This window comes from Pongo abelii, chromosome 13 (genome assembly GCF_028885655.2).
Source record: "Pongo abelii isolate AG06213 chromosome 13, NHGRI_mPonAbe1-v2.0_pri, whole genome shotgun sequence".
Lineage (NCBI taxonomy): Eukaryota > Metazoa > Chordata > Mammalia > Primates > Hominidae > Pongo > Pongo abelii.
In genome coordinates, this window is record NC_071998.2 from 68,693,105 (window position 1) to 68,706,124 (window position 13,020).

At 42.9% G+C, this 13,020-nt stretch overlaps 1 protein-coding gene across 8 annotated transcripts in view; it reads left to right on the forward strand.

Annotated features, from left to right (window-relative positions):
• The first annotated feature begins 5,587 nt into the window (after window positions 1-5,587).
• CEP78 (centrosomal protein 78) overlaps window positions 5,588-13,020 on the forward strand; it is a 36,100-nt gene continuing 28,667 nt past the window's right edge. For all 8 annotated transcript variants that reach the window (XM_024252672.3, XM_024252675.3, XM_063714249.1 and 5 more), the window contains exons 1-4: window positions 5,588-6,760; window positions 10,183-10,355; window positions 10,451-10,523; window positions 11,871-11,974. In XM_024252672.3, coding sequence (XP_024108440.1) covers window positions 6,508-6,760; window positions 10,183-10,355; window positions 10,451-10,523; window positions 11,871-11,974 — 603 coding nt within the window. In that variant the 5' untranslated portion in view covers window positions 5,588-6,507. The remainder of the gene's footprint in view (window positions 6,761-10,182; window positions 10,356-10,450; window positions 10,524-11,870; window positions 11,975-13,020) is intronic.

Here is a 13,020-nt window from a genome sequence, read left to right on the forward strand (position 1 = left end):
AAAGCATGGAGCAAAACCCAGCTATCTGGGGGTCTCAAGCAGAGTCACTACAGCTAACCCACAGATTCAAGAAAAACAAATTCTTACTGTTTATATGTCATTGCATTTTGGAGTGGTTTGTTCCACAGCATTATTGCAACAAGGACTAACTAATACATCTTCCAAATCATTATTACATAGGTTGTCACCACCATGCCTATATGTGAAGCAACTGTGTATTTAGAAATTTTGAGAATTCTTAAACTTTTGAGAATTCTTAAACTCTTGGCACCTCCTCAACATTTCATATGCTAAAGGTTTCTCCAAATAAATTTGGTAATGTGCCATAAAAACATCTTCATAAATTCTTGTTAAATATAATAATAACTTATTTCTATTCAGTTTCTCCTTGTATAAAATGTTTTTTTAAAAAATAAATCTAAAAGGATAAAAAATTTTATAGGAATATCTTTGTAGATAGAAGTTATACATGGGGAAAATTATAATTATAATTATAAATTAAAATTATAATTAAAATGGGCATTTACTGAGTGTATAGCCTTGGTGCACCCGGTGCCTCTAAATGCCAAGTGAACAAAGGCACTTAAAAAATTCGGATCTTGCTAAAAAAAAAATACTGGATCTTGCTCTCTCGACTTGAGAGGGAAAATAAGCTGTTCTAACGTGGCGAGGGAATGCTCTTAGCTGTTTGCAACTGTCTGTGAGTTTGGGCATTGTGTTGCTATGAAGCAGCACACTGTCCACACATAGCCCTGACTACAGAAACTGCAATGTAAAAAATATAGAGAAAGAGCCAGAGAATACCTTCTCACAGAGATTCATTCATTCATTCATGAAATACTTACTAATCAGGCTGACTATGTATATAATACCATACTGAGGACTGCACAGAACACATAGATCAAACCTCTCAGAGAGTTGAGAGTCCAGAGAGGGAAATAAGACAGAGATGCCTCGTGGCAGTTTCAGATGTGTTCCACTCACTCATTTGCAAGTCCAGAAGACAGAAGGTAACCACATCTTGCTTGGATACACAGTAAAATTTTTTCAGAGAATGAGATATAAGGGTAGCAACCAGAAGAATGTATAGTATTATAGAAAGCTGGAAGGGAACAAAGATGTAGATATAATTAGACCCATGAGATACAAAAGCCTGGAAAGTTCAATGAAAGTCAGATTATGGAGGGTCTTGGATGTCAATCTTAAGAATCTGGGCTACATTCTGTTGGCAGTGCATGTCATGGAAGGTTTTGGAACAGAGGAATGGCATAAGCAAAGAACCATGGGAGGTGTAATAAGGGATATAGGGAGAGCCTGAATGTAGGAAGACATGCTATTCTCTGAAGCAATAATTTTAATTCATGTGTAAAATAATAAATGGTAAAACTGAATAATGGCAATGCAAATAGAAGGAAGGGAAGAAGAGTATGAGAGATGCTACAAAGGATAAACTGTGAAGTCTTGGTCATTGGTTGGATACATTCATTTATTCATTTAACAAATATTGTCAGGAATTGGGCTAGCTACTGGGGATGCAAGAATAAGTGGTGGGGTGTGGTGGCTCAGGCCAGGCACGGTGGCTTACACCTGTAATCCCAGCACTTTGCAAGGCTGAGGTGGGCAGATCACGAGGCCAGGAGTTTGAGACCAGCCTGGCCAACATGGTGAAACCCCATCTCTACTAAAAATACAAAAATCAGCCGAGCGTGGTGGCTCGCACCTGTAATCCCAGCTACTCGGGAGGCTGAGACAGGAGAATTGCTTGAACCCAGGAGGCAGAGGTTGCAGTGAGCCGAGATCGCCCCACTGCACTCCAGCCTGGGTGACAGAGCAAGACTCTGTCTCGGAAAAAACAAAAACAAAACAAAAACAACAGAATAAACAAAACAGACACGATTCCTTCCTCAAGGACCATATGGTAAACATTTATTTCAAAATGAATGAGAGATAGATTGAAGGCTATCAACAAGAGTTACGTGGTATTATGAGAACTTATGATAGGGGATGTGATAAGTCAGGGAGGGAGGAAATGCTTCCTCAACAAAGTGACACATGAGCTGAGATGAGAAGATGAGGAGGCACTAATTAGGTGCAGAATGAAGGGAAGGACATCTCACGCAGAGGGGACAGCATGGACAGTGGTTTATTGTAAGTATGCAGGCCTGAAAGGAGACTACTATAGGCTGGACTGCTGAGAATGAAAGAGACTAGGATACAAGACAAAGCTGCAGAGATCATACTCCATCATACCCTGAGGATGCAGCACCCTGGAGACTAGTGCTACTCAAAGTGTCACTGGACTATGAGATAAGGAGCTTGTTCTAGAATGTAATGCAATATACTGCTCTTTTCATGAAGAAAGTCTAAGCAGTATGTGTAGTGCATGTGTGATTTACATTCTGAATTGAGCACCTCGTCTTATAAGAACAGTAACAGTTCTAAAATCAATAGCTAGTCTGTGGACTCCACATTGAGTGGAGCACTATTTGAGACCATCGTGAAGTTTGTCTTTATCCCAAGAGCAAAGGGAAGTCATAGAAGGATTTGCAGAGGAGGTGGTGGTGGCTGTAGTGTGGAGCATGGATTGGAAGGCAGCTGAAGTCAGAAGAAAGAAGACAAGTTTACATTTGGAACTGTTTTCCCTGGTGAAGTAAGAGGTGTCCTGTTCAGGGATGTAGAATGAAGTGTCATGGTGTATTAGTCTGTTCTCATGCTGCTAATAAAGACATACCTGAGACTGGATAATTTATAAAGGAAAGAGGTTTAATGGACTCACAGTTCCACATGGCTGGCGAGGCCTCACAATCATGGCAGAAGGCAAAGGAGAAGCAAAGGCACATCTTACATGTGGCAGGCAAGAGAGCTTGTGCAGGGGAACTCCAATTTATAAACCCATCAGGTCTCGTGAGACTTATTCACTATCACAAGAACAGTATGGGGGGAACCACCCCCATGATTCAATTATTTCCACCTGGCTCTGCCCTTGACATGTGGGGATTATTACAATTCTAGGTAAATTTGTGTGGGCACACAGCCAAACCATATCAAGGGGCAACATGAAAAGAATGAAGGAGAAGGAATTGGAACAACCACTGTGAGTAGCCATAAGGAAGGTAATGGGAAAAAGAAATGGGGACCACAGCTTATGTTGTTGGCCAGGTTGACATTGCTCTGTGCCTGGATCCATCAAACCTCACTGCTCTGGAAGCAAGTACAGAGAGGATGAATGTTAGAGATGAGCAGATGATATTAGCATTGTGGTTCTATGGAAAGGTAAGTGGGCCAGGAAGTCGGGGTATCACATTGTCTAGATTGACTGGGAGTAGAGTACAGCGAATAAGTGCTTAAATGATATCATTTACCTGTATTCTACTCAAACACTCACTCACCAGATCCCCTGAAGGAGGAGAGCTCATCTCTTATACCACCCAGTAGAACGTCCCTCCCAAGTCATGCACCTGCAATGAAGCCAAGGCATTTTGTCTTGGGCCAGGTGTGAGCCTGGTTTGTCAGAGGATCCCAGAGGCGCCACAGAGAGACAGTTTTCATTCAGTGTTCAGGGAAGTGTGTGGGTGAACCCACCAGATGCTGAAAGGAGAACTGGAGCCATTTTTTTTTTGAAGCAACTATTAAGTCATAATTTAACTGAAGCAGAGAAGAGATTATCAGGCAAGCCTTGAAAGAAATCTTGCCACACTAAAAATAAGTAAGCACAGGAAACATAAATTTTAAATGAATATGTTAAATGATTATTAATATGAGGAAGACTTCTCTGGGCTGCATTCATAGGCAGTGGCCACAGGGTGCTGGCAATAGCTTGTGGGGATAATAGGGAAGAATGTTCCTACAATTAGTCATTAGTCAGCACTTTCTCTGTGCTAACACTGTGCTAGGCATAGGGAATATAAGCATGAATGAGATATGGTTCTTGCCTTCAAAGGGCTTTCAGACTCTGGAAGAAAAACCATCTAAAAAGATGTTTATCATTGGATGTTCTAAGTGTTATGCTACAGGGATGTCAGGGAGCACAGCAGTGAGGTACTAAACAAGCAAGGGAGGAGAGATGAGGGTTAGAGAAACAGGCTTTCTAGGGAAGGTGCCCCAAACCAAGGCTGGGAAAAGAGTGGAAGTTAGCCGACTAAATAAAGGAGCAACCTATGAAAAGACCCAGACAGCAACAATAGGACATCAGAAAGTTCAAGCAGTTCTGTTATCTAGAGAAGACATGCCAGGAAGAATGTAGCAAGGAGAGAGACAACAGAGATAGTCAAATTATGAAGGAGCTTGTATGTCAAGCTACGTGACATAGATCTGATACTGAGGGCAATGAGAAATCTTGGCTTTCTAGGGGGCAATTTAATGGATAAAGAGAACTATCTGTGTTAGAGTAATCCGCCTAAAGTGGGGAAGTTAAGGCTGAGCAGAAGACAAGAACACCCAGAGAAACTGTAAAATGTCAGAAGGGGTGAAAGCTGAGGGTAGAAACCTGACGAACAGCAACATTTAGAGTGGGTATGCAAGAGAAGCCGAAGAATGAGACTGAGAAGAAGAAATTCGAGAGGTAAGGAAAAAGAAATCAGGTGGCTTCATGTGAAACAGGGAGGAGTGAGCTTTAAAAAGGTAATGGACACTACATTAATTGATGCTGGAGACTAGAAAGAAAATGGATAGAGCAACAAAGAAATCGTAAAGTTGGAAACAATTTAAATTACCATCAACAGAAAAACAGACACATTACTGTATGTTTCTACATGGAACTCCCATATAACAACAGGGAAAATAAATGAATATCTCTATATGTCGACACGGATGGACCTAGTAAAGGTAACGATAAGTAAAGTAGGAAAAGAAAATATAGAATGTTATATACTGCTTACTTACATATGTAGCAGAAATATAAAGACATACATTGCAATGATGAATACCAAGTTCAGAAGAGCAGTTATCTCAGACTCAGAGAGTAGTCGTGATTGTGAGGGTGGTTACACAAGGCTCTTCAACAGGAATGGTAATGTTTCATCTATTAAGCTGGTTTATGAATATACAAGCGTTTACTATATTAAGATTTGAGCATGTCGCACATAAAAATAATTGGTGACCATATCTCCGGAATTTTAGAGGCGCCTGCATGTGTGTGTTGGAAGTAAGCTGGAGTATCCGGAATGCAGTGGGTGGAAGAGGAATGCAATAAACACAATGTCTAAGGCTCTACCGGAGGACTATCATTGCTCTAGCAATTGGATACAAATAGGAGAGGTCAATTATCTGGATTCTTCCACTTAGCTTCCACCTAACTTCCCCGTTCCTCAGTTTCCCCTTTTGTAAAGTAGAATATAATAATATATTCCTTGAGGAGATGTTAGGAGAATGAAATGATTTCATACTTAAACAGTGCTTAAAATAATCCCGAGGACATTATTTCAAATAAGTACTAGTTACAAGGGAGTTAGCCAACATCATCGTCAGTACAAAACAAACTGATTCACAGCAAACACAATAAAGCCCTGAATTCATGAAACACTCGTCAATTTGCCAGGAACCGTGTGAGATATGCAGAAACTACAGAAATTAAGGCTTATTTGTAGACATTAACACAGACATAAACGATTTAATGACCGCAGTTTACGTTCAATCAGCCATTCCTACATCCCTTGAGTGCAGTCTCTGTGCTGGCTGGACACTGCAAGCAAAGACACATTCCTCAGATGTTTAGACTATTTTTTTAAAGTGCGTTATTACATCCACATTTCACTTTTTCTTTTCTTTTTTTCTTTTTTTGAGACGGAATTTCGCTCTTGTCGCCCAGGCTGGAGTGCAACGGCAAGATCTCGGCTCACTGCAGCCTCCGCCTCCCGGGTTCTAGCGATTTTCCTTCCTCAGCCTCCCGAGTAGCTAGGATTACAGGCGCCCGCCACCATGCCCGGCTAATGTTTGTATTTTTAATTGAGACGGGGTTTCGCCATGTTGGCCAGGCTGGTCTCGAACTCCTGACCTCAGATGATCCGCTCGCCTCCGCCTCACAGAGTGCTGGGATTACAGGCGTGGGCCACCGCGCCCGACCACACATTTCACTTTTATTCGGATCGATCAGTAAACTCGCAAACCCTCAAACTCTCCTGATCACCATCTCAGGTAGCAGCGAACTCCCCCGTCCTCAGGAGGCGGGACCTGCGTGCGGACGCATAGCGAGCACGTTGACGTCATGGCGCACTGTCCGCGGCACCGCCCACCGGCTTGAATCCCGGCGCCTCAGAGGACTGTGAGGCGGGCCCTAACTGCTTGGGCCGCGGGGCGGGAGGCAGCGCGGGAGCGGGGCGTTGAAGGGCCGGCCTAGCTTAGGGTTCTGGCCTTGCGTCTTCCGACCGAATTGCCGCTCCTGAGCCCGGTGCGGGGCTGCCGCCATCGCCTGGCCGTGGGTGCCGGAGCGGCCGGGCTGCTACTCAGGGTTCTTGGGTGGGCGCGGGCGGCGTCTCCGCGGCGTGCATCCCCCGAGGTCACCCTCGGGCCATGATCGACTCCGTGAAGCTGCGCCGCGACAGCGCGGCGGACTTCTTCTCCCACTACGAGTACCTGTGCGCCCTGCAGGACTCGGTGCCGCTGCCCGCCGTGCGCGCCTGTCTCCGGGAGGGCGTGCTGGATTTCAACGCCGACCGCCTCCGCGGGGTGGACTGGGCGCCTCTGCTGAGCACCCTCAAGATCAATAAAGACCTGCCCTTGATCTCCATCAAGAGCTTCTTCCAGCCCTGGCTGGGGGACACAGGTTTGTAGTTCCCGCCTCCAGGGCCCCTCAGTCGGTGCGGCGAAGTGGGTTTTTAGGTGAGTGGTGTCCATTGCCGGGGTATGTGTGCAATAGACGGGGTGTGCGGCCTGGACACTCACGAGCTAGGTGAGTGGCTTACGGTCTCTAGGGCTTCAGTGTGCTCATCCGTAACATGGGCTTAATAACGAGACCCAGGTTATGTGCGCCTTCGCAAGGATTCCCTGCGCTGCTGATGCCTGCAGAGCTCTTAGCACAGTTTGGGACGTCATTAAACATTTGACAGATGTTACCTATTTTATTGAATGACTTTGATTGCCTGATAGAGAACTAAGGAGGTAGGAAATTAATACATGTCAGCCTTTGTCTTTTTTTTTTTTTTTTTTTTTTTGAGACACTATTTCACTCTGTCGTCCAGGCTGGAATGCAGTGGCGAGATCTCGGCTCACTGCAACCTCCGCCTCCCGGGTTCAAGTGATTCTCCTGCCTCAACCTCCCGAGTAGCTGGGATTACAGGCGCGCGCCACCATGCCCGGCTAATTTTTGTATTTTTAGTAGAGATGTGGTTTTGCCATGTTAGCCAGGCTGGTCTCGAACTGCAGACCTCAGGTGATCCGCCCGCCTCGGCCTCCCAAAGTGCTGGGATTACAGGCGTGAGCCACCGCGCCCGGCCTGTCTTCATTTTTTAAGGTGTATATGAGAAGTTTGTAAAGTGCTTTACAAATATAAGCCATTTGTAAATGTACAGTGGTATAATTAGGGATCCAGACTCTGATTATTCGGAAAATATGTTAGGTCAACCATGATACATAACAAAATGCTGTTATTCCTTTGAGCACTTAGCATTTTGTACATAATGGAGGCAGCTTCCTATAGAAGCTATCTAGGTAACAGGAGGGAACAGTTTGTGCAAAAGTTTTGGAAATAGGAGAGAGTATGCAAGCTGAGTTACAGGACTGGAATTTAGGGTTTGAGAAAGAGCAGAGTTGAGGCTGGAAACCTTGTGGGGGCCAAACAGGGAGGGTCCTCGTTTGTCCTGTCGTAGAGTTGGATGTTTATCCTGAAGGTTTTGGGAAACCGCTGTAGGATGATGAGATGGAATTTCCATAGGAGCTCAGTCTAGTCTCCATATGGAAGGCAAATTAAAATTGGAAGGATGGTGAATTGTAATCTGATGGCCCAAACTAAGGTATAGAAAAGAAGGGCTGGGGCCGGGCACCGTGGTTCACGCCTGTAATCCCAGCCCTTTGGGAGGCCAAGGGTGGGGGGGGGGGGTGGATCACCTGAGGTCAGGAGTTCGAGACCAGCCTCACCAACATGGTGAAACCCCATCTGTACTAAAAATACAAAAAAAAAAAAAAAAAATTAGCCGGGCGTGGTGGCGGGCGCCTGTAATCCCAGCTACTCGGGAGGCTGAGGCACAAGAATCGCTTGAACCCAGAAGGTGGAGGTTGCAGTGAGCTGAGATTGCACCGTTGCACTCCAGCCTGGGCAACAAGAGCAAAACTCTGTCTCAAAAAAAAAAAAAAAAGAAAAGAAAAGAAGGGTAGGATTTCAGATATCTAAGAGAATGGATGGGGCCTGGTGACCAGTTAGAAGAGGAGGGCAGCAAGTATGGGTGACAGTTTACAGCAGCGTCTGTAAGTGAAACACAGCAGCGTCTTTCCATGACACACAGCCGAGTTAACTCGAATGAGATTGGGGGTGGGAAGAGGATCTCAGTTTGTCTTTAATGTTTTAAGAGGGGCCTGTGGGGCATCCAAACGTGTCTGCTAGGCAGATCTGGGCCCAAGATTTAGGCTTTGTGGGAGGACAGATATTTGAAGGCATGGGAGGGACCTAGATTACCCACAAAGAAGATCCAGATAATTGTAGGTCTGAAAGGTGTTTTTTAAGTGGATATGGACGTGAATATGTTTATAAGCTGAGAGAAAGAGGGAGGGTGTGCAATCTGGGAGAGGAAATGATTGTTGATGTATTTAAAAACAACCTGACCACTTGTCGTGTGCCCGGCCCTTTTCTAGGCTCTGGGGTTAACACCATCTCTTCTGCAAGGACAGTTCAACACATCTGCTTCTGAAAAAAAGTCAGATTATTCTCTACATCTCATTCAGGTGCAGGAACTGTTCTGTACCTCTGAATGGACTTTACTTAACCAAAATAATAATAGGAACCAGGCCAGGTGCGGTGGCTCACACGGGTAATCCTAACACTTTGGGAGGCCAGGAGTTTGTGACTGGCCTGGGCAACATAGTGAGACTCCTGTCTCTACAAAAAGTAAAAAATATTATCTGGGCTGGTGGATCTCTTGAGTCCGGGAGGTTGAGGCTGCAGTGAGCCATGATTTTGCCACTGTACTCCAGCCTGGGTGACAGAGCAAGACCCTGTCTATGACCCTCCTCCCACAAAAAATAAAAAAACCAGGAACCAAAATAAATTAAAGATGGGAGGGACCTCAGAGTCAAGGCTAGCCTACTAGATCTTGCCTAATATTTTGCACTGAATGTAAGAAAAATGTATTACAGACCATTCTCATCAGATATTCTTCACTGAACCTTCTTTATCTCTTACATCCAGTGGGTCTAGGTTGTAGATTTTAACCTCCTACATATTGCTTGTCCATCCTTAATTACATTTTGCCTGGACTATTGCAGACGCTCCTAGCTAGTTTTGCTGCCCCTGAGCTTGGTTTTTCTCAGTTCATCTGCCTGCTTTGGTTCAAGTGATCTTTCGAAAAGGAAAAGACATGCTTAAAGTGGCATGCCCACGCAGGACCAGTGTGTATTGGTTGCTTGCGTTCTGCACAGAGGCGCTGAAATCCCAGCTGTGTTCTTTTAAGCCTCCTGGGGTTAGTTGGTCTTGAGGAAGGGGAGCTTTTTCTCATTTCCTTTATCTCTTTGATACTCCAACAGTGAGGTACATTTTTCTAACCTGCTAGGGGTATCCTTAATGTGTCAGTGGTAGCCCTGGTCCTCATCACCTGTGAGGTAAAAGTCAACTCTCCCAGGCTTGCTTCTCCCTGCCTCTTTGTAAATTTCTGACTCTTCCCACTACAGCTCTGGGCTTTAGTCAGATCCACCTGCAGTTTTCCAGTGCCTGGCAGGTGTCAGGCTTAGATGCTTTTGCTCTTGCTGCTCCTTCTGGTTAATGCATCACCCACTCTCACCCCATGTTGTCATTCTCATCTTTCTAGATTCAGCTTCAGGATTATCTTGAAGCCATCCTTTCGGTGCAACTTCTTTGCTTCCATAAGAACCTCTATGTATGTAGTTTGGTATATCTCATGTGGCTTGAGTTTACATGTGTCTGTGCTTAAGAGGACTTTAAAGGACATGGCTCATTTCTGTGTCTTAGCACAGAGCAGATGTTTTTGAATGATACATTGCATGATTGAAGTCGCTAACTTTCTTTTATCTTTGTTTTAGGTTCTGACATAAATAAATTTTGCAGAAGTCGTGTTCCTGCGATAAGATACAAAGATGTGACCTTCCAGTTGTGTAAAGCTCTTAAAGGCTGTTTAAGTATATCAAGTGTGCTAAAGAACCTGGAGCTAAATGGACTAATTCTGAGAGAGAGGGATTTAACTCTTCTAGCAAAGGTAAGCTTTGTCTCATTTGGCCTGTAGACATTTGATAGTTGCTTTTAGAGGAAAAAAACCTCAATAACATTTTTAACTTTTCCCCCTCATTAAAGGGATTGAATAAATCGGCTTCTTTGGTGCACCTGTCTCTTGCAAATTGTCCAATTGGAGATGGAGGTTTAGAAAGTGAGTTTAAATCTCATTTAACTCTTGTCCTATCAGGCTGGTTTCATGTTTCCCTACATGCCATGTTAATTCCTGTCTGTACCTTTTTCTTACTACTGCCTCATGTGCTTGTTCAAACCTTGGTCCAGTCTCAAGTCTACCATGAAAGCTTGGCATGCTGAATATAATCTGAACTAACTTTACTTAAGTTTGTGTTAAACCACAGACCACACAAATATGTACCATCTGGTATTCTCTGTTTTTTGTGTTTGTTCATCTTTCAGAGTTTTTCTTCAAGAAATATTTATGGGAAGGAAATAGCAAGATGTAAAGAGGCTGGGCGCAGTGGCTCATGCCTGTAATCCCAGCAATTTGGGAGGCCGATGTGGGCAGATCATGAGGTCAGGAGATTGAGACTGTCCTGGCTAACATGGTGAAACCCGTCTCTACTAAAAAAATACAAAAAAATTCACCAGGCGTGGTGGCGGGTGCCTGTAGTCTCAGCCACTCGGGAGGCTGAGGCAGGAGAATGGTGTGAACCTGGCAGGCAGAGGTTGCAGTGAGCCAAGATCACACCACTGCACTCCAGCCTGGGCGATAGAGCAAGACTCCGTCTCAAAAAAAAAAAGATGTAAAGAGAAAAATCATCATTACTTTAAATAGTTAAAATATATATACAATCAATTTTAATGCACTGTGGTATGTTCCAAAATAGGAAATATAAGCAAAGTGCTGTATAGGAGCATATAAAAGGCTGACAGACTTGGGGGGAAGGGGTTGGGATCATGGAAATAATCACAGAAGGTGACTGTTGGTTGAGATCCTGAAGTCTTGACTTGTGTTCGTTGTGTGGAATAGTGGTCTGGAGGGGTAAGGAAACCTGCATTTCAATTTGAGGGAGCAGAGAGTTAAAAGGCCTCTGTCTTCTATTGTTCTAGTACATTAGGTGCTCTAGTATAACACCTAATAAAATTCTGGGTTTATAGTTGACACTGAATTGTTGGTTGATAACAGATTGAGGTCTGCTCTTGGAAATGAAAATAGGAAGAGTTTTATGTTTTTTATGTTTTTCTTTCAGATGTCTCAAAAAGTATATAGAACTGTACTGTGGTCGGGAGTAAGGTTGCAATGTTCAGTCTATTCAATTTTGGCATCTAAATAGAATTGAACTATTGCAATAAACTGGAGTAACTCTTTGTTACTGACATATTTTAGAATGTACCAATCAGTTGCTTAGGTAGATTGTAAATAGTGATTTTAAGAATACAACTATAAAATAGAAAAGATATAAGAAGAGCAAATAAATCAAGATTGACTAGGTTGTATACACTCTTCATCTTACTGTATGTGGTTTTTTTTCCATTTTAGTTATTTGTCAAGGTATAAAGAGCTCTATCACTCTTAAGACAGTCAACTTCACAGGATGTAATCTGACATGGCAGGGAGCAGATCACATGGCCAAGATCTTAAAGGTAACTTTATGTTCCAACTTTCATGAAAATGTGTTATATGATTGCCACACATTAATATTTTGATACAAGACAGCAGTTATTTTTGTCTTTTGATACATACGGGCATTGCAGTTTTCGTTTTGTTTAAAGAATGTGACCAATTTTCAGCCTGGGGTTCTACCATTTAGTAAAGGTAGTATGCTTAATCTTAGAAATAGGAGACCTAAAATATAATAATTAGGTTTTTCTGTAAATATGGTTTGTAAAACAGTAATTTTAAAGGTGCCTTAACAACTTTATAGTGGTTATTACTACTGTATTTAGGATAAAATTACATAATAATGTGACATGAAGCCTTTTTAGTAATTTGATGGTATAGATCGGGGTAGTCAAACTATGGCCTGTGGACCAAATCTAGCCTATCACCTATTTTTGTAAATAAAGTTTTGAAACATAGTCATGCCCATTTGTTTACATATTAACTATTGCTACACCCTACACTAGGAGAGTTGAGTAGTTGCAAAAGAAACTATATGACCCACAAAGCTGAAAATGTTTATTTTGCGGTCTTTACAGCACAAGTCCACTCTCCGTGGGATAGATAATGGTTACGCATGTGGATTCTGAAGCCAAATGGCCTAGGCTAAAACCCGAGCTCTCTCCCATTTAATAACTTGTGACCATGGGCAAATTAGTTAACTGCTCTGTTCCTTAGTTTTCTCATCCATAAAATGTGTATAATAAGAAAACCTACTGTGTCTGTCATTCTTAGGATTTAATGAACTAATGTGTATAAAATAGTGCCTGGCTATCTAAGTGTTTGCTGTTATTTCCTCTTATTGCTTTTATACTGTTATTATGAATAGCAAATGACACCGACAATTTTCATTTGACAGAGTCATAGGAGCTTTGAATCTTTTGTTTCAGAATGTAATAAGATTTTTTTCTCTTAAAATCAGTGTTCGCTGTTACCAAAATTTACTTTATGGATATAGAGAAGTGATTATGTCTGTAAGATAATACCTGTGGTTAAAACTCAAACCACCAATTTCCAAAGGCATATCAAC